A 20,813-nucleotide genomic window follows, 5' to 3' on the forward strand; every position below is an offset into this window, starting at 1 on the left:
ACTGAGGTGCAAGAAACAGCGTATTTATGGTTTCTTTATGCTTCCTTCTAAGTCCATTTATCTACCAGTGTCTGGAAGCATTACAAACTCATACTCTGGTTCTGAGTACCTGCAACAGATGTCCACTAACAACACAGCAAAGGCCTGTGAGTTACACCCAGCCTGCTTTTCTATGGGGCTCATCCACAAATGGGTACATCAGCTCTGGCCAGTGAGAACTGCCTAGTACATTCCAGACAGCCTGGATGTTCTTGGCTCTGAGTATAGTCATGTCGCTCTGAAACCAGCCTGGACCCACCAAATATGGCTGTTCAGGACATAAGCTGTGCAGCTGCATGTGGGAGTCCTGTATATTCTGATCAAAACATTTCCAAAGTCAGGGACCTAAAGGTCATTAAAAAATTTACCTTCTGGACTTTCCAAAATTGGCTTACATATCGTACTTTAAAAACAGAAAACATGAAAAGAGACAAACAATTTTTCTTTTCAAATCCTTATGCAAAGGCTACTTTCTCTAAGAAGCTCATGGTACTTAGTGGTGGGCAATTGGTGTTCCTCCTTATTCTTAATGCCTTGGGCTGTTTTAGCTCTAGACATAAACCTTCTGGTGTCTGCAGCTGGACCTGTCCACCCTGCTAACCCCCTCGGAACTGAGGTGTGCTAAGCACTGCTGGTGGCTTTACACATGCATTCCAATAGCTCTAGTAGGATCGCTGACATTGTCTGTACTGTAAAAAACAAACTAAGGCTGGGTCACTTGCTCAAGGGGAAAACAAAACAAACAAACAAACAAAACCCTATGGTTCTTACAGGGTTAAATTTAAGTCCAATCTAGTCCAAGCTTCAAAGGCCTGAGCCCAAAATACTGGTCAACTGAAACTGACTGACTTTCTTTTTAAATGTCAGTCTTTTGTTTGGTAGCACACTCCTTTTATCTCAGCACTTGGGAGGCAGAAGCAAGCATAGCACTGTGAGTTCAAGGCCAGCCTGGTCTATATAGTGAATTCCAAGACAACCAGAGCTACATAGAGAGACACCGCGCCAAGAAATCTATAACAATATTGGTGTAAAGTTGCAAAAGAGAACTTTCTCCTTCACTTTCAGGAATAATAAAAAATGCAACCAGAAACCACCCAGCATGATAGTTCTTAGCCCCTTCTATGAATCACCAAGACTACTTCCTGTGGGAGAAGGTGCTGGTAACCTCCCAGAAGCACTGTCAGTAACGAACCGTTCTCTACGGTTCCCTCCTGATGACTTTCATCGTTCAACACTTACCATAATGAGACTGAAATGCCTGCGGTTTGACAACTTGGTTGCAGTCGTTACACACCACTAAGTAGAAATCATCATGTGCGGGACAGAGGCCAAATATTGGCATATCTGAAACAAAGAAACAGCAACACTCACTCATCTGTTAGGACTGCAATGAAGCACCTGGAGGAGCACTCTTTTCTACAGGAAACGCCTTACGAGAGTAAAGAACACATGGGCAGCTTGAGAGCCTATCACAATCCACAGAAGGCAAACCAGACTACTGGTCTATAAAGGGTTCAAATACAATGCATCAAGTTATTATGAGGTATAATAGAGCTATTAACATGTAAACAATGAATACATTAACACAGTAAAATGGTTAAAGGTGAACTCTACTGTGATTGAGGAACAATTTATAAGTATAGGAAATGCTTAGTAATTCACAAAGCATCACAAATGTTTTTATTTGCTTAAATATGCATTTTATTCAGTCAGCTGATCTCAGCCCTATACACCAGATAAGAAAGGTATAGAGATATCACCAAAGAGTGAAATTATTGATTCCACCACCATGCCATACAAAGAAAATTGTTTTCTATTTATTTTTAGGTCCCAATAGTCTCTTATATACTAATGCCATCAAACTTGGGTACAAACACAGGATGTTCACATATTACAGTTTGATCTTCAAAATAGTGCAGGGGAGAAGTTTTATTTTTTTAAACACAACAGTGAAAACCAAACTACACGCATATATATATTCATTTCTTGTATTATGCTTAAATATAAAAAGTCCAACCATAGCCGGGTGTAGTGGGGCACGCCTTTGGGGAGGCAGAGGCAGGCGGATCGCTGTGAGTTCGAGGCCAGCCTGGTCTACAAAGCGACTCCAGGACAGCCAAGGCTACACAGAGAAACCCTGTATCAAAAAACAAAAACAAAAGTCCAACCATTAGATATTGTTAATAACAATCTGTGAATCAAGTCAGAGTTTAGATCCAGAATCTAAATTTTTTAAATACTTCAAAATTATCAATTTTAGATAGCACTTTTTAACTTGGCAAATATTTTAGCAAATCAAATTAAGGGGAGGAAGAAAAGAACACTGGGAGAATGCTTGCCTAGCCTGTGCAAGGGCCTGGGCTCAATCTCTACCTGCAAGAAAGTAAGTAATTAGTAAAAAGCAAGCAGGGGGTGGGGGTGCCAACTGGCCTCCTCTCTCTTTCCTATCCATTTAATTTCACTTTTTCCATACAATGGTACTTTGTTTTTAAAAAAGGAAACACCATAGATGTCAGAAAATGATATCTAAAATATCAAACTGGCAATCTATTATTTACAAATGGCTATTGCTAGCATTTTCTTGAAAGTATCTATTATACTGAATTGAACATAAATAGCCGTAAATCTGAAATGTACTAAGGACACCGCAATTCTGGGATGCAGGCGCATCCCTGAGTGGTTTCTCTTTGCTGTTTTCTCACTTTATCTTGACAGTTACTCATACAGGTCACCATTCCACAAAGAATAACCTGAGTTAGAGCATGGCAAAGTACTCTGTCTGGAGCCACGAGCAGGGATTCAATCCTAACACACACAGTGGTTTGGACTTAGTTTCCTAGGACCAGAGAATGATTTCTAGGCATTCCATCCAGATTTTAATGTCAGTAATTTGGAAAATGAGGGTTAAGTGATTTTGATTACACAAGCTGAGAAGACACTGTAAGAAATGTGCGGCACACTGCTACTCCCATGACTAAGCTTAATTACATGAAAAATAAGAACTTAGCCAGGTACTATTTTCTTAAAGCATGCCCACTTTAGGTTAAACATAGCACATATGGGAGTAGAAGTAAAGTTATATTCCATGGGGTGATGTATATATAATATGCTATTCTTCTAAGACTATTGTCTGACATGGAAGTTCCATTACATCCCTGTGCTAAGTACCATAATATAGAACAAATAAGGATAATTCAAATTATTGGAGTGACATAAATTTCATTGCTAAGAGTTAAAAAAGGGTAAAATGTCTTTAAATACCAAATTAATAGTTTCATTCATGAAAACAAGCCAATTAACCTTACTTAATAAACAAACGTTAAATAGCATTTAAAAATGGTTGTAACTTCCTGTTAGCCTGTGCTGAGCTGTGTCCTTCATTTCTTACTGTACTCAGTGATAGGCGGCATGATGTGATATGCATGCTTTAGTTAGGTACGGCAGCAAACACTGTAGACCTAGCACCTGGGAGCCAAAGCAGGAGGATGAGTTTGAAGACAATGTGGACTATAATTATATAGCAAGATGCTGCCTCAAAAAACAAAATCAAATGTATGTATGTATGTATCTATCTATATCTGTCTGTCTATCCATGCATTCAGATGCTATTGGTGGTTAACTCCCTTCCCATTTAAATCCGAGGCAGGTTGAAAAAACAGGGCAACCTGTATCCAGTGGTTGAGTGCCTGCCCCAACTGCATGATGCTCTGAGAATACCACCCAATTAATGATGATGATGATGATGATGATGATGATGATGATGATGACGATGATAGAAGAGAGAAAATGTATAGAGCCTTGCAAATAACAGTGACTGATAGCAACACAATGCCCTTTACAGAGACCATAGTGTCTTCTTTTAAACCTGTTTCCTTCACCCTTCTGTAACTAGCAGAATGAAGAGGGAGGTTATTGTGTAAGCAATCTGTATTTCTGTTAATATTTCGATCCTCAGAAACCCAAGTTGAAAATCACAATCATAGTTGAATTTTATTGACTGACATTACTTCTGGGTTCTATGCAGAACACTTTTTTAAAAAATTATTTTATTTCCCAAGCACTTTTTATATGGCTTGTATGTGTTTCCTTTGCTTTAGCTCAGAGATTATTTTTATTATGACCTAAAGTAACTGTACAGATTAAGAGTCACTCTACTGTTTCCACACAGGTATACTTAAAGCATCAGTCATGCCCGTTCACTCTTCTGCTCTCACGCTTGCCTCCCACTGCCCTATTCCATCTACCTCTAAAAACAATCTTACCAACAGGACACTACTTGTTTTATGTAGTGAGAAATGAACTAGTCTAGTATCTCCCAGCAGGAAAACAGCACAGCCGGGGGACTCAGGCTTGCATGCCGTCCTACAGTTCTTAGCCGCTCAGCACCATGTATCCCGGTGGGCAGCACGTGCAGATGGGTAATGTACAATGCCGCAGTGGAAATCATGTGGAACTCCTAGTCCCAGGCCATGCTATCCTAGGAAACCCAGTTCCTGTTACTAAACTTCTGAAACATTTTTGATCTGAATTTTGTAAATTATTTGTTTTTAGACAGTCATATCTGGACATAAGCTAGAAGATAGAAAATAATTTAAATAAAGTATCTTTGGAGTAGTTCTATCACAATTTTCTGTACTAGGACATTCTTAAGTCCTTACAACAGGAACAGAACAGAAGACTGCTGTGGCAACCAAAAGAAATAATTTGTGTGAGAGGCACTATATACATTTTAAAAGCATAAACTTCCTAATAAACTTACCTACAAATAAAAAGAAGTTTGATTTATAGCAAAAAAAAAATGTTTAATGAAAAGGAAGCCACTGTTGAATTAAAAGTTTACAACATTTAAACTTTTAAGCAGGGTGTGGTGGCACACGCCTCTAATCCCAGCATTTGGGAAGTCAGAGGCAGGCAGATCGCTGTGAGTTCGAGACCAGCCTGGTCTACAAAGCAAGCCAGGACAGCCAAGGCTACACAGAAAAATCCTGTCTTGAAAAACTAAAAAAAAAAAAATTTACAACATACTTTTCAGATAAATAAATTAATTCTTATCAACTGGACACTTAAAATGATGAAAAGTTTTAAAATTATACTTGATTTCGTGAACTATTAACTAATTTTAAACGAATGAAAGTAATTGTTGTAAGCCCTAAGTTTTTCTTGGGATTTAGGTTACAGTAAGTGAAGAATGACCCATCTAGGCTATCACGTACTTTGTGGACCCCAGGCCAGCATGGTGGAAGGACATGGGCACATGAGCATACGCACTGTCCCCATGGGAATGAATGGCCCTGTGCTGGCCCTCCAGCTGTAGAGAATATGTTTAGTTAAATTTGGTGCTGCTACCATTACTTTGAGGTCCGTGCTCAACAATAAAAGAACTCAAATGTTGTAAGCAAGTCCTTCACCTTTTCAGAACCCTGAGTGTCTTCCTTCTCTTACGCACTCTGAACCTGTATGTACCAACAGCACCATCTTCAGCCCAGACGACTGCCAAGTTCTGTCTAGATGGCTGCTTCGTAACCTTCCTAATACTATGTGGCCCTTTAATACAGTTCCTCATGTTGTGGTGGCCCCAAATGCAACATTATTCTTGTTGCTACTTCATAACTGTAATTCTGCTACTGTTATGAGTCAAAATGTGAATACTGAATATCTGACATGCGACCCCCACGGGGTCACATCTCCCAGGTTAAGAACCACCGGTGTAGACGCTATATCTGCCACCTACCAGATGCCACTCTCTAGCAACGCACATGACACACTCACTGTTGGACCGGCGCTATCTACATCCTGCTCCCAACCGTATTTCCCACTCTGGGTAAGTGATACTATTTCTCCCTCAATGGCTGAAATTTAAAACTTAGGTTTAAATTTAAAACTCAGGCCTAGTATATGAGAGGACCTAGGTTTTAAAAGTCAGTGTGACAAAAACAAAAGCAATAAAAACTGGCAGGTACTGTCTGCAAATTCTCCCATTTGGGCCACCTGCTCAACCCTGTCCATTCTAAAATCTCTTGTCATGGCTCTCCAAGGCCACGGGTTCAGGGCTACCAGCACTGGTCCTGTGGATTGTGGACAAAGTCTCCTAAGTAGCTACCAGAATGCCCTTTAAAAACTTCCATTGGGTCACAGTGACTATTTAAAATTCTTTGGCAATTTCTCCAGTGGCATTTATGAATAAAGTCGGAGCCCTTATAATAGGCCCCGAGGTATGCTTATAGCTCCTTTCCCTTTTTCCTGTTCTCACTCCCCAAGCCCACTCCTGCTTAGTTCTGTCTGCTTCAGGCCCACTGATGTTCCCCTTACCCCCCCAGAACCTAGAAATCTCTTTCCAAGCCTGGTGTTACATGTGCTGTATATGCCTGGCACTTTCCTACACATTAGGGGCTCAGCTTAATTGTCATCTCCTCAAAGGGTCACTTCCTACCTCTTTGCAAGTATCTAATCTACCACTGGAGTTTTCAGCAAGGAGGAGGAGAGTATGCCTGCTACCACTGAATCTTGGTGTTCTCAGAAGAGATGTGACTGTGCACAATTTCTGTAGCTTCCTTTAAGTTTGTCACTTGTCAATAACTGATGACCTCTGTGCCTCTTACACTGAATATCCACAAGGTAGACACATAAAGAGAGTAAACACAGGCAACAATGAAAGGAAGCCTGGCCTTGAAGTGCTTGCCCAGTATTCTTGCAGTCTGTGTCCCTCACCGCTGTTGCAGTGGTCAGGAATGAAGACATAAATTAATGCACGACAGAACAAGATTTGCAATCAAGTCTGCTCCTCTCACAATTCCCGTTCTCTTCCACAGTCCCTTCTCTCCTAAACTATTCTCACTGCCAGGGCTCAAGGTCAGGGTCTGGTTGCCTCCACGCCCCTACACCCAGACAGTCTAACAGAGCCAGCGTTTCTCCCCTCCCCTGTCTGCAGACCCAACACCCTATAAAAGCAACTGTACCGCTCCTTTACTTAAAAAGGCAGTTAGGCTTCCACGTGGGTTTAAATCAGCATTCAGGCTACAGAGTCAACCAATTCTGTGCAATGGACTCGGAATTCTACCAACCTGCCTTACTTTCCTACACCTTTAGATCAGAATGGCTCCCCCTTCTCTTTCTCACAAAGAAACGGCTCTGTCAGGTCTGTGCCATTTACATCAGCCTTCACACATTAAATAAAGATCAAAGACTAAAACACTACAAGCGAACACTTCTTTAATCCTAGCTGACCAAGGACTTGCCTTGCCTGCCCAGACTTGAGAATGAGCTCTTGGTGTGTTTTGTGAAATGGCTGCCATTTGTAATCGTTCTGTAGCTTGGTTTAAGCTCCATGAACCTATTCGGCCCTAAATAACCAGACTCAGACTCTTGTGATCTGGCTTGTTACGCCTTTTCCTGGAGCACAACGTCATGGTAGCCTGACACTAGCTGTTGCTCTCCTTTATTTCACTCACTCTTAGCCTCATCACTTCCGGCTACAGGGTCCCTGAGCACTGACCATCAGCATCACCATGTAACTGTCCATCTAGGTCTAAGTCTTAATCTTCTCTCAGAAGACACAGTTCACCTGTGTCACCTCCTCTGTCCTAGTGACTTATTTAGCAACAGTTATAAGCACTTTAACAATCAGAATGGTAGCTATCTTAAGCTGGAGGGTTACAATTCATCTTTTATGTTATTTAGCAACTGCTGTACTTTGGTATGACATACAGTAAGAAAAAGTTCTCGTTTGGTAAATCTCTTTGAACACAGGCTCCCACATCTAAAAGCAGTTTCTGATTTTCAAATCTGCATACTGGGAAATCCTCTTTGCTGGTATATCCAGTGCACTAAAACCTAAGGGCAACTTTGCAGTCATGACTACTTGGATTAAATTCTCCACTGTTTTACTATTGAATGGATCATCACAGCTAAAGCATTTAACCTATGCAAATCTGTAAATTGAAGCTACTTGGAAGACTGAGGCAGGAGGATGACAAGTTTGAGATTGGCAACAAGGAATAGAAAGACTTAAATGTGTTTTAACAACAGAGCACTGAGGGTTAAGATACAATCTCCAGAGCCACATTAGACATGTTCAAATTCCAGTCCTATGACTTTCTAGCCTATACCTCATAGCACCTACCTCACAGTCATGAGAAAACATGCAAACGAAACACTCAGGACAGTGCCTGCCACATGGTAAGTGCTGAAGAAGGCTGGATCATTTTTAATCTTCCTCCCTGTTGTCCTTTGGTTTTTGAGCTGAAAGTGGTTATGCTGACCTGGGCCCATTCTTCTCCTGCAGCCCAACCTTGCTCAGGAATGAGAATGAGGTCCTAAAATCATGACTAGCACTGGGCCCAATTAACCCTCCTACTGCACTGCTGATGGGCAGTGTGGAAACCAGGGCTTAGAAGCCTTGTCCTCCCTGCAACCATAAGATATGGTTGACGCCCCCACCCCACCCCCATCCCCATTGCAACATTCTGAAGCTCCCACACCAACCTCAGGGGCTTTGCTAATTTGGTTCCTTCCCAATGGAATGCTCTGCCTGGGTAGCTCTAGGACTCAGTTTGTACTTCACTGGATACAACCCTTCCCTTAACACCTACTTGATGTAAGCTCCTATTTCTTCAGACAAGTCTCTACCAGCATTCATTACCTGCTTGTGTTCAGGCTATCTCGTGTAAGATATAAATGCCAGGAGGGCAAAGCTCAGTACTGACACACAGAAGGCCTTTAACAAAAGAAACCGAAACTAGTCTGAAGTCAGCCCGTCTAAGTTCAAATCCCAACACTACCATGTGAAAGGAATGTGAAAGTGCAGATGGGAAGGGGGTAGTTTTGAAAGGAGACAGTTAGTGCTCACAGGTCTCATACTGTCTTGCCTGGAGTGTGTGCAAGGTCAACAATACAGACTACTACTATTACTGGGAGAGGAATATACTGACAGCTGCTCCTAGCCTCAGTTTCTCTGCAGACATCACCCCTTATGGCAATGAATTTTTTTTTTTTAAGTTTTTCAAGACAGGTTTCTTTCTCTGTGTAGCCTTGGCTGTCCTAGACTCGCTCTGTAGACCAGGCTGGGCTCAAACTCATACCAATCTGCCTGCCTCTGCCTCCTGAGTGCTGGGATTAAAGGCGTGCACCACCACCACCCAGCCATGGCAATGCATTTTAAGTATACATTAAATACACTTATGCTTAAGTGAGAATATTTAAGTGTTTGAGTATAGGTATACTGTGTCAGGTATCATGGCAAGAATTTTATATGTGTCACTCACATTCACTCATTATGGCACTGTCTGGGTACTAGGTATTTGTTTATTTGCAAAGGAACCTGACAACCGAGTTTGTTTGAGCTCTGATATATAAACAGCAATCAGTTTGTAGTTACTGAGTACTTCCCGTACACCACGTACAATGTCAACTACTAACTCACTTGACTTCTTGGGACACACACACACACACACACACACACACACACACACACACACACACACACACCACACCACACCACCTCTGCTTCAGGAAAACCTATGGAAGAAACAGGAGGCTAGCTTGGTTTTTGTCACAGAGCCAGAAAGTTGAGAGCTCATCAGGGCTGAAAAAAGATGCTGTTCGTCTACTGCTTGCTGACACTATCTTGCCTTTCCTAAAGAATCCCTGCTTTTCTACCAAACTTCATCAAGTCAGTCAAGGAGTTCCCATATGGCAGCAAAACTGTTTGGGTCCTTGTGGATTATAAACTCCCACTGCTCAAAGTTTTCTGGGATTTTCAGATTTACAGCCCAATTCACATTGGAAATACTTCTAAAATACCTAAGGGCTGTGGAAAGCTAGTCTCTTTCAAGAACTCTAAGTTCTTACCACACTCAGCACTAGCTGCTGTTATTTTCTTCTTTCCAATAGTAACTCACAATAGAAGGCAATGAGAAAACTTTTAATGTTTAGAAGTCTTTGTATCATAACCATTATAATTAGTTTATGTGATGGGTGGTGGTAGTGCACACCTTTAATCCCAGCACTCAGAGAGGCAGGAGAGGAAATCATTGTGAGTTTGAGGCCAAACCTGGTCTACAGAGTGAGTCCAGGACAGCTACACAGAGAAAGCCTGTCTTGAAAAACAAAAAACAAAAAACAAAAAGAACAGACTAGGCCTATATTAAGCTCCCAGAATATAGGCTCTAAGAATCAGCTGCCCGACTTTAACCTCAAGGCGCAGTATTTCTGCATTTGAAAAATCATATTGTAGATACCTTAGTTGTTGGACTGAACAAAATAATCTGCATAAAATGCTTGCCTATCTGTCTGAACAGTAAGTAGTGAGTACTTCAGGGCTCAATAAAAAACTGTGTTTACTATGATCATTACTGACTCTGTGGTTAGTTCTAATCTCATCATTCCTCCACTACTGTTGCAACACCACATCTACCAAGGTTCTTACAAATGGGATGCAGAAAACATTTAAGAGGAGTACCCAGTTAGGCACGCTGGGGCACACCTTTAATCCTAGCACTCAGGCAGGCAGAGGTATGTGATCTCTGTGAGTTCAAGGCCAGCCTGGTCTACAAAGCAAGTCCAGGACAGCAAAGACTACATAGAGAAACCCTGTCTCAACCTCCCCCCCCCCCAAAAAAGAGTACCCACTATATATCCATCTAGTATAGCTTCTATATACCATATACTTAAAAGAACTACAACTATTTATGTATATTCTCTGAATACAAGAGAATTAAATTAGAATCAATGACAGAAAGCCAAAAGAAACATCTACGAATGTCCAAAAAACTTACAACACACCTTAAATAACCCACTAGTGAAACAGAAAATCATATGAGAAATGAAAACAAACCAAAAACCCAAAATGAAGGTAGATAAAATATAGTACTTAGCTCATGGGCACAGTTCTCATGGTTTCATGTAGAAAAACAAGAAAATTTTAAGTGGGAAACCTAAGCTAGTATTTTTGTTTTTGTTCCCTTCTGCAGTGCTGTGTTTAGTTTTTGAGGGTCTTACCAGGTAGCCCAGGCTGTCCCAAACTCCTAATCCTCCAGCTACTTGGCTCCTGAGTTCTGGGATGCTCCATGCCTAGCTTAATCTTAAAATATATTAAATTTATATTTAATAAATATAATAATATATATGATATATAATAAATATAATATTAATATATATTAAATATATAATAAAATATATTTAAAGTAAGCAGAAATAATTTAAATGTAGGTGTCAATAAAATTGAAAGAATATCAATGAAATAAAAAAACTAGTTGTTTCTAAAAATCAGTAACACTGACAAAATTTATGTAAGACTTGGTTTAGTCCAGGAATGCAAGAAAAGCTAGTGAATTGGGAACTAGCAATATAATCTGTGGCATTACCTGATTAGAAAGTGTCATAATTATATCAACTGATGTAGAAAAAAACTTTCAATGAAATTCAATAATTGGTTATTTAAAAAAAAAAATAGAAAGAAAAAGGGTATTGTTAAGAAACATCCTGATTTGATGCCCACTAGTCACAAAGCATCCAGCTCGGAGCTGGCTTCACAGGACCAGGAGCAGCCCTTCTAAGCTCGGGCAGAAAGGCGTCCCCCAGGGCTGCTACTGAAGCAGTGCTGGAATCTTATTCAGGGACCTAGCAGAAATGTGCACTAGAGAGGAGAAGTACACTTGTCCCTTCTAAGGATAATGTGATGGCCCATGGTTTTGATTTTTTAAATTCCTGGGAATTCTCCTTTTCTCTCTCTCCTCCCTCCCCGCCCCACAAACAAATTGGCCCTGGACCTAAGAGTTCAACATAAAAAAAAAAATATCCAAGCCATGTGTGACTATTCACATCTGTAATCCTACCCTAAGCAGCAGGCCTTCAAACCTTGGGTTCAGACCATGTTACTCTGTGGCCAACACAGTGAGAATCTTTGGGAGCAGAGAGCAGAGCCAACCAACTGTCTTGTTATTGCCAGCAATGACAACATGAAAATACAACAGTTGTCCAGCCTTCACTTAGCCAAGCATGCTCTTAAGCACACTGTTCGGTGGTGTACTACCATGTTAACTGTGCTTTCTATCTTAACAGTAACAACGAGAAGCAAGGTGCACTCAGTCCTACGTTTATCCTGACAATACAGCCTGGTGACTCAAGCATATTTCATGGACAACAATATCATGTGAAACCTATATAGTTTCAGGCCCCAAACTTAACTTTTAAAATATTCCCTGATTTACACACATACCAGAAAAGCACAGAACAGCAGGTTAGGGATCAAACATTTGCTAAGCAGGCCACAAAGCCCTGGGTTCAAATCCAGAACAGGTCAAAACAAACATACAGATTTAGCATCAAACAATCTAGAATAAAACCTGGGCATTACAGATACTGAAGCTTCTTCACATCACAGAGATCTCTGTGTTTCACAATCTAACCATCTACCATGTGTATGTCATGGCGACACAACAATGCTTCCTGCGAAAAGGCCCACTGGGTTACAGTGTCTCCTCCTGCTGAAGTAATCCCTTCACAAGCCAATCCAGTCACTTCACTTAGTTTGCTAGTGTACTGTTGGAGATTTTGGGCTCGAATTCTACCTCTCTATAGCTTTCCACTCTTCTCAGTCACTGCAGTGAGTGGGGCAGTCATTCTGCACAGTTGATCCTGTTCATCACAAGTGTCAGAGAAAATCTTTTCCTCTCTGTAAAGTCAGCAGTGATAGAGCCATTTCCATGTCTGGCTACATCATCATATCTAAGTAAAGCCTTGCCCCTTTTATTGATCATGTCAATAAAGGCTCCACTGATTTTGTTTTTCTAGTCTCACTCATTTATTTCCACTTTAATCTAAATGCTTTTTTCTTTCTGTTTGTTCTAGGTTTAGTGGTGAGATGCTGTTGCTGACTTGAGTTTGTTTCATAAAGATACATACGCTTTTTATAATGATCCTCTTAAGCAAGTACTATTTAGTTATATTTTGATTTTACTACACTGCATTTAAATGTCATTACTCTCAAAGAATTTTCTAATTTCTTACAATTGCTTGTCTGACCCATTGCTTATTTAGAAGATTAACTTCCACATACTTGTAAATGTTGCCTATTTCTTTCCTTTATTAATGTCTATTGTTATGGTACTTGTTATAGAATACACTTTGTACTGTGACTTCAGCCCTTTGCCAGTTTCGAGGGGCATCTCATTACAGCCTAGCAGACCCTGGAGAGTAATGCACACAAACTTATGGGTGTATGCTCTCCTGCAGCTGTCAGGTCTGGTTATCATGTTAGCAAGCCCTCTACTCTCTGGTTCTTTCTAGTTGTGTCTGTTCTTCACAATACAGGACTAACGTCTCTGACTAGGACTGACAGCCCAAGTTCTTCTTTTGGAGTAAGTTTCTGTTGTAGTAGTTGGTTGTCTTTGCTTTGTGTATTTGGAGATATGCTGGAAGACCATGTATCTTTAATGTTTACTTTTTCCTGATGGAAGGAGGCATTCCTGGTTACTGTATGTCCTCCTAAGTCTTTACAAGTGGATACAATAGGAAGTCAGTCTTCTCTGGAATCTGTGCCTCTGCGGCTTACTCTCAAAGTGCCACTGTGAGTCTTCCGCACCGTTCTGTTTCTCATCAAAGTGTCCCTTACACACAGCACACAGCTGTAGCGTTCATCTTATCTTTAAAACCCACCCTTCAACTTGTCTTTTGTTAGTGTTTACTCCAATTGTATTTCATGTAATTTCTGGTAAGACAGGATTCATGCCTACCATTTTGTGATTGGTTTTCTGTATATATGGTATCCACTGCTGGTGGGGGTACTCTCATATACAACCACCTTTCAGGGAAAACTTTTCAACATACAGTTTTTAATTTTTTTTTCTTAATAGATTTCCTTAGTAATATGTATATATTACTCTGCCTGCATGAACACCTGCAGGCCAGAAGAGGGCATCAGATCACATTGTAGATGGTTGTGAGCCACCATGTGGTTGTGGGGAATTTCCTGAACTCAGGACCTCCAGAAGAACTCTTAAACTCTGAGCCATCTCCCCATGCCCAGTTTTTATTTTTTAAAGATTTGTTTATTTATTACATATACAGGGCTCTGCCTGTGTGTATACCTGCACACCAGAAGAGGGCACTAGATCTCATTATAGATGGTTGTGAGCCATCATGTGGTTGGTGGGAACTGAACTCAGGACTGCTGCAAGAGCAATAGACAGTACTCTTAACTGCTGAGCCATCTCTCCAGCCCCTTATTTCTTCATTTTTAATGCTATCCTCTGGTCACTGCAGCTAATGTTTTAACATCAAATAAACTAATTTAAGTGAAACCCATCTTAATTTTTTCGAAATGTGAAACTTATAAGAAAAGTTTAAGACCTAAGACTATACAATGATTTTTATTATAAAACTCCAAAAGCATAGGTAGCAAAAGTAAAACCCGGCAAATAGGAACATATCAATCTCAAAAGCATCTATACAATAAAGGTGGCTAAGACGCCAGCAGAATGGGAGAAGGTATTTGCAAACTACTATATGACAAGGGATTAGTATCTGAAATATACAAGAACTCAAATATTCAATGAGTGCTCCAATTAACAAGTGGGCAGGGGGCTGTAGAAATGGCTCAGCAGTTACAAGCACTGACTGCTCTTCCAGAGGAACTGGGTTCCATTCCTAGCAACCACATGGCAGCTTACACCTGCCTGTAACTCCAATTCCAGGGGATCAGAGAAATGGGCAAAAGAGCTGGCATTTCTCAAAAGTAGGTATGCTAATTGCCCACCGTACATGAGCAGCCAACATTTCCTTCTCATCAGAGAAATTCAATCAAAGCTACAGGAGACACCATTTCTCCAGATGTAATGGCTACAATAAGAACCAAAACAACAGCAAATGCTGATAAGGATACAGAGGAGGAACTACTACCCACTATATGGGGATGTGCATCAGCACAGCCATTATAAGAACAAAAATACAGAATGGGAGTTCCTTAAAGTTTTGAAAACAGCAGCCTCTCTAATGCCACAACACTTTAACACAGTTTCTCATGTTGTGGTGATCCCAAGAATAACATTTTTGTTGCTACTTCGTAACTGTAAGTTTGCTCCTGTTATAAACTGATCTGTAAATATCTGTGTTTTCCAATGGAATTAGGTGACATCTGTGAAAGGCTTGATTAACCCCACTCTCACCCACTACCAGGTCAAGACACACAGGTTGAGAACCACTGCAGTAAATGATCTAGCTACTTCACTGCTGGGTGCACACTGAAAAGAGAAGACACCATGTTGATATACTCCATACTGTTACAGTACTGTTCATAGCAGCCAAACAGAGACTCAAATCAGGTGTCCATGTATGAATAGACAAAGAACATGTGGCATAATAGCCAGATGGTGGTGCATGCCTGTAATCCCAGAACTCAGGAAGCAGAGGCAGAGGGATCTCTCTGAGTCTGAAGCCAGCCTGGTCTACAGAGCTACTGCCAGGACAGGCAGGAGAGGTATCACTCATCTTTTTAAAAAAACAAAATTCTGACTTTTGTAGACATGTGTGGAACTGGAGGATATTATGCTAAATTAAATAAGCCAGTCACAGAAAAACAAATATCAAATTTCTCACTCAAACACAGATTTGGAAAATATAGTAGTCATAGACACTAAAGCACAAGGAAAACGAGGGTCAGGCTACTTAATGGGTTTAAAAAAGAATTCCTGAAAGATTTCATTCAGAAAAACAAGTAATTTGATACCGTAAAATCAAAACTAAGAAACAACAACAACAACAAAACCCAACCCACTCTGCTGACATTTCTTTGCTTGTCTCATGTTTTTACTGAAAGCTGGACTACCTGAAAGCACGGTGATGGCAGCTCTGCAAGCCGCTTCCCAGTGCCTGTTCAATACCTGGGTTTCCCATCCTCAGTGTGTTACTTCATGCTGAGCCCACTGTTTGACCTAGAAGTTTGTTTTCTTTATCATCATCATGTGTGTGAGTGCATGCAAGTGTGTGTGAGTGTGGGGGAAATGGGGGCTGGGGCTGGGGCTGGGAAGGGGGAATAAGCCATGTGACCTGTGACGGTCCCCACAGTGCACGGGTAGAGTTTAGAGGACAATTTAGAAAAGCTACTTCTCTCTTCCTTCTGCCATGTGTGTGGGTTCCTAGAATTGAACTCAGATAGCCATGCTTAGACGGCAAAAGCCTTTACCTCCTGAGCCATCTCACCAGCCCCTTTATTTGAAGAGCTTTGGTATGCAGCCCCAATTGGCCTAAAATGAAACACTCCTGTTTCCCTCCCCTGACTGTTACATGTGTGCCAGCATGCCTGGCTTAGAACAAAGCAGTTGCACAAACATAATTCTGACCAAGATGGCCAAAGAAAGAAGTTTGCTTAAAAAGCTTTGAGCCAGTAAGTCGCTCAGCCTTTGCTAAGGAGTAAGTAGTTCACAGCTTCCCTTGATCTTCATTTCATCTTTAGGTATTCAAGATTAAAAAAAAAAAAAAGTGTAGGTGCTCTTTAGAGCCTCAGGTGACATCCAATCTCAATCTCCCTGTCTCTGTCGGTCGGTCTGTCTGTCTGTCTGTCTGTCTGTCTGTGTCTGTCTCTGCCCGCCCCCACCCCCACTCCAAAGTTTCTCTGTGTACCATCTGTAGATGAGCCTGGCCTCGAACTCAGAGACCTGCCTGCCTCTGACTCCCCAGTGCTGGAAATTATAGGCGTGTGACACTGCCTGGCTGACATTCAATTTCTCAATGTTGGCTCCCTATTTTTTTCCCCCAATCACCTTGTTAGTTACAACTGGTATAAATAACTCAGGCTAACTGTTAAATTGGATTTTTTTTTTGGTATGGTTTTGGTTTTTTGTTTGTTTGCTTTTAGTGCCTGGGCCAAATAAAGACAAGTCCAGGGATTGACAATGCTCTAGGAAATAGCGTAGGAGGTCTCCAAGCTCACTGTCCCATCCCCTCCAGCAGCTGGTACTCTGGTTATTGTCACTATCATACTTCAGAAGCTATTGGTTTTCAAAGCTATGTGGAGGGATGGCTGCAGCTCAGTCGAAATAGCACAGTTTTCTGAACTTCAAAATTCAGCCATTTTTTTTTCTCAAATGTTTATCAGATCTTGCAAGCTTTTGGTTAACTTTCAGACTTCTGAAATGTTAGCTGTGACTATTATTGCCAAGTATTATTGCTTTTACTTTTACAGAGGGATGTATTTTAGTGGTTCTTCCTATGCCAGTCAGAAACACCCAATAGATGCATTGTAAGAGTTGATTATTTCATCATATTATCTGTTATTATTTTCAATACTGATAAGACCAGGGTATGAGGAAAGTGTTCATGGTACAATTCAGGAGTGATGGCAGAAGCACATGGAAAGCAATAGGTAGCTCAGACTTGGGGATGGCATTGAGGAGATAGAGAAAGGGTTCAGAGATATTAAGGAGAAACTGTTGCTATGACCTAGATACAAGGGTGGTGAAGGTCAACCCTGCCTTGTTTCTCTTCCTGAAGAACAGGATGGATGAGTGGAAGAATGACAGGACTGAGAGTGAGGAGGAGCACATATACACATAGACTATGAACTCTAGGGACCATGGCATGCCCCAGAAGAAACCAAGGAAACCATCAGCTTCAAGATTCTTCTCTAACATTAGGCCGGTGTGTTGTAAGTCAGGACCTAAAACTATATCTTCCACATACAAGCATGTAAAAGGCCTGTGTGTTAACTGTCAGTAATTCAAAGCCAACCAGGAATCAGAGGACTGTGCACAAATGACTGCGTCCCCTGATCACACTAGTGGCCTAGCTCTCCCCTGAGGCAACTGTATTGGAAGAGAAGTCATAATAATAACAACAACTCCCTCAATCTGAAAGACTGCTAGACTCACACACACACATGCCAACTTAACTTTCTTCTGATGCTTCTGGAAACAAATCAATCACTCTGTACACTATAAACTCTACTTCACAGCTGACAGCACCTGGTCAGACTTGGGAACCAGTTGGAAATAAACAGGTGACATTAGATCCCTAAAAGCCTGACTTCTTTAGTTTTAACGCTGACTCTTCTGAATATTCTAATACAGTGTTAGTTCAGTGTGTTCTTTAGTCCACGCTTTACCCACAGCTGGCTGTCAGGTCTGGAACGCAGAAGCAGGAGACTTGGAAAGGAAGGGACCTTACCCTGCTGTTGTACGGCTTCTACCCCATTCTGTCACAACACTGTAGAGTTTCATTTTCTTCTTTTTCTTTGTTTAAACAAATTATGTGATGTTTGTTACCATTAGGAAACACTACAACTGCAAATTTGTTGTGTTAATTCACTTGCTCATCTCTTTTAAAGCTAGCAGAATTCATGGGAAACACCCTCTTACAAAGTCTACTGCAGCCAGCAATGGTGGCCCATGCCTTTAATCCCAGCACTCAGGAGGCAGAGCAGGTACAAGGCCAGCCTGGTCTACAGAACTTGTCCCTCACAGCCAGGTCTACACAGAGAAACCCTGTTTTGCTTGAAAAAAAGCAAAACAAAAACAAAACAAAAAACCAGCAACAATAAACAAAAAGGAAAAAAAGGGGGCTAGTGCAGTTAAATCTGTTTTCCTTCTTTACACCCTGCAGTTTCACCTGGTCAACACACTTCAACAAGGTACTCAACAAATCATTTGCATCTCTGTGAGTTTAAGGCCAGCCTGGTCTACAAAGTGAGTCCAGGCTAACCTGTTTTGTTTTTGGTTTTGTCCCTTAAAAAAAAAAAAATCACAGAACCAGGTGTGGTGATGACTGCCTTAATCCCAGCACTAGAGAGGCAGAAGCAGGTGGATCACTGAATTTAAGGCCAGCCTGGTCGACAAAAGCGAGTCCAAGATGGCCAAGGCTACACAGCGAAACTCTGTCTCAAAAAACCAAAACCAAAACCAACCAACCAACCAAACGGTAAAACAGTTGTCTCTGCAAAACTATTTCATTTCTTATTTCGTACAGAATACTACTTAAAATTTAATAGGGACTAATGAGCCCTAATCACTTTAAATTACAGTGTATAAGATTATATTAATTAGGCTAAGGTATAGTTTAGAAGTAAAATGTGTTTCATGTACCAGAAGCAATGTTTACTCCTTAACACCCGTCTCCCCCACAAAATGTTAATGAGCCAGGCCTTTAATCCCAGTACTCCTGACGCAGAGGCAGGTGGATGGATCTCTGTGAGTTTGAGGCCAGCCTGGTCTACAAATTTAGTCTAGGACAGCTAGGGCTGTTACATAGAGAAACCCTGTCTCAAGGGGGAAAAAAAGTATTTAATGATTTTTGTAGAGGGAGAAAGTAGGATACAAATGTCTCTATGTAAAGTACAAAGTATTCAAATATTTTTAAGAAAAATTAAGATAATATACTTTGTCAAGGAAAATTTAAACCACAAGAAGGGAAGGAGTGGAAGGGAAATGGAGGAAATGGAGAAAGAAGAGAGGAAAAGAGAAGGCTTGGAGGAGAAAGAGCAGGAGAGGGGTAAAGAGGGAAGAGAAGCAGCAATAATACAAGCTAATAGATAAACACAACAAATTACTGATTTCCTACTAAGCTTTGGTATATTATTTTAATTAATGTACTTCTGTTCTCCTTTGTTTCAAGAAAAAAATAAAACAACAAAAAGCAGGCTACACAGCTTTTTCTTTAATGCTCTGGCCCTATCTCTGCAAACAGCTGGTTAATTAACTTGTACCCTATCTCTGGCCGCCTGCCCAAGCAAGTGAGGAGCACAAGTAACGACATTCATCTGGGCGGGGCACTGCACATTTCTTTTAGACTTCTTACCACGGGGTTATGGCCCTTCTTTAAATGGGTTTATGTTGTAGAACATAGATTGTTGTCATTATAGCATGCTGATGACTTATGAGCTAAAAAGAAAAACTAAAAAAAAAACCAACCTGATTAACCAACCAACAGTTCAGAATGTGGGCTGATCGGAACCATACGTACACAAAGAACCTCAAGCTATGTCCAGGAGAGACTTCCATCATGTTACAATCCGAGAACAAATATTGACCTAGAACCTCCACTGGCAATCTCTACATACTTACATAAAACTGCATGTGAGAAAGTCAAACAAGAGATTACTGGGAGCCTGTTATTTCCCATCTGAATTAACCCTGTGAACTTCAAATGGAGTTGCTATAAGCCACCTAACACACAAATAAGACCATGGCATTTGCTGTAGGACTAATGATTTGCATGTATTTTTCATTTGGGGGTTTTGTTTGTTTTGCTTTTGTTTGCTTTTTTAAGACCGGGTCTCACTATGTAGTTCAGGCTGTCCTGGACTCACTCTGTGGACCAGACTGGCCACTAACTCAGAGATGCACTTGCCTCTGCCTCCTGAGTGCTGGGATTAAAGATGTGTGCCCCTACATCTGGCTTGGGTGTCTTTAACTGTGTAATCCACAATTCACAAAGGTTTGCGTGGCAAGTCCTTAAAGTTAAAGTAACCCATAAAACTTCTCAGAGCAGGGCTGAAGTTAAACATGGCTATTTCTAACAGGTGAGGTACAGTAAGGCTGTGAACATATAAGCATAAAGTATATATAATGGCTGTGTTTTAGCAGCTTTATTGTGTGAATAAAAACAAACAATGCTAGAATCCCAGAACAATAAAATGTTTACACTTAAAGAGAAATTTATAGAATAAAGAAATAGCAAACAACATTTCATAGCTCTGTGCACTTACTCTAGTCAAAATACTCAACATGAAACAAGTGAGAAAAATACTGCCCTTGTGGGGCTTACATTCTCGTTGATTATATTTCTTA

At 40.8% G+C, this 20,813-nt stretch overlaps 1 protein-coding gene across 9 annotated transcripts in view; it reads right to left on the reverse strand.

Annotated features, from left to right (window-relative positions):
* The window catches only part of ATXN7 (ataxin 7), a 161,742-nt gene that overhangs the window by 54,733 nt on the left and 86,196 nt on the right, over positions 1-20,813 (reverse strand). For 8 of the 9 annotated variants that reach the window (XM_084797130.1, XM_084797127.1, XM_084797128.1 and 5 more), the window contains one exon: positions 1,279-1,383. The exons of the other annotated variant lie outside the window; for it this stretch is intronic. In XM_084797130.1, the coding sequence (XP_084653256.1) occupies positions 1,279-1,383 (105 nt within the window). The remainder of the gene's footprint in view (positions 1-1,278; positions 1,384-20,813) is intronic. 9 annotated transcript variants of the gene reach the window in all.

Source organism: Acomys minous, assembly GCF_964271855.1.
Source record: "Acomys minous genome assembly, chromosome: 9".
Classification (NCBI taxonomy): Eukaryota; Metazoa; Chordata; class Mammalia; order Rodentia; family Muridae; genus Acomys; species Acomys minous.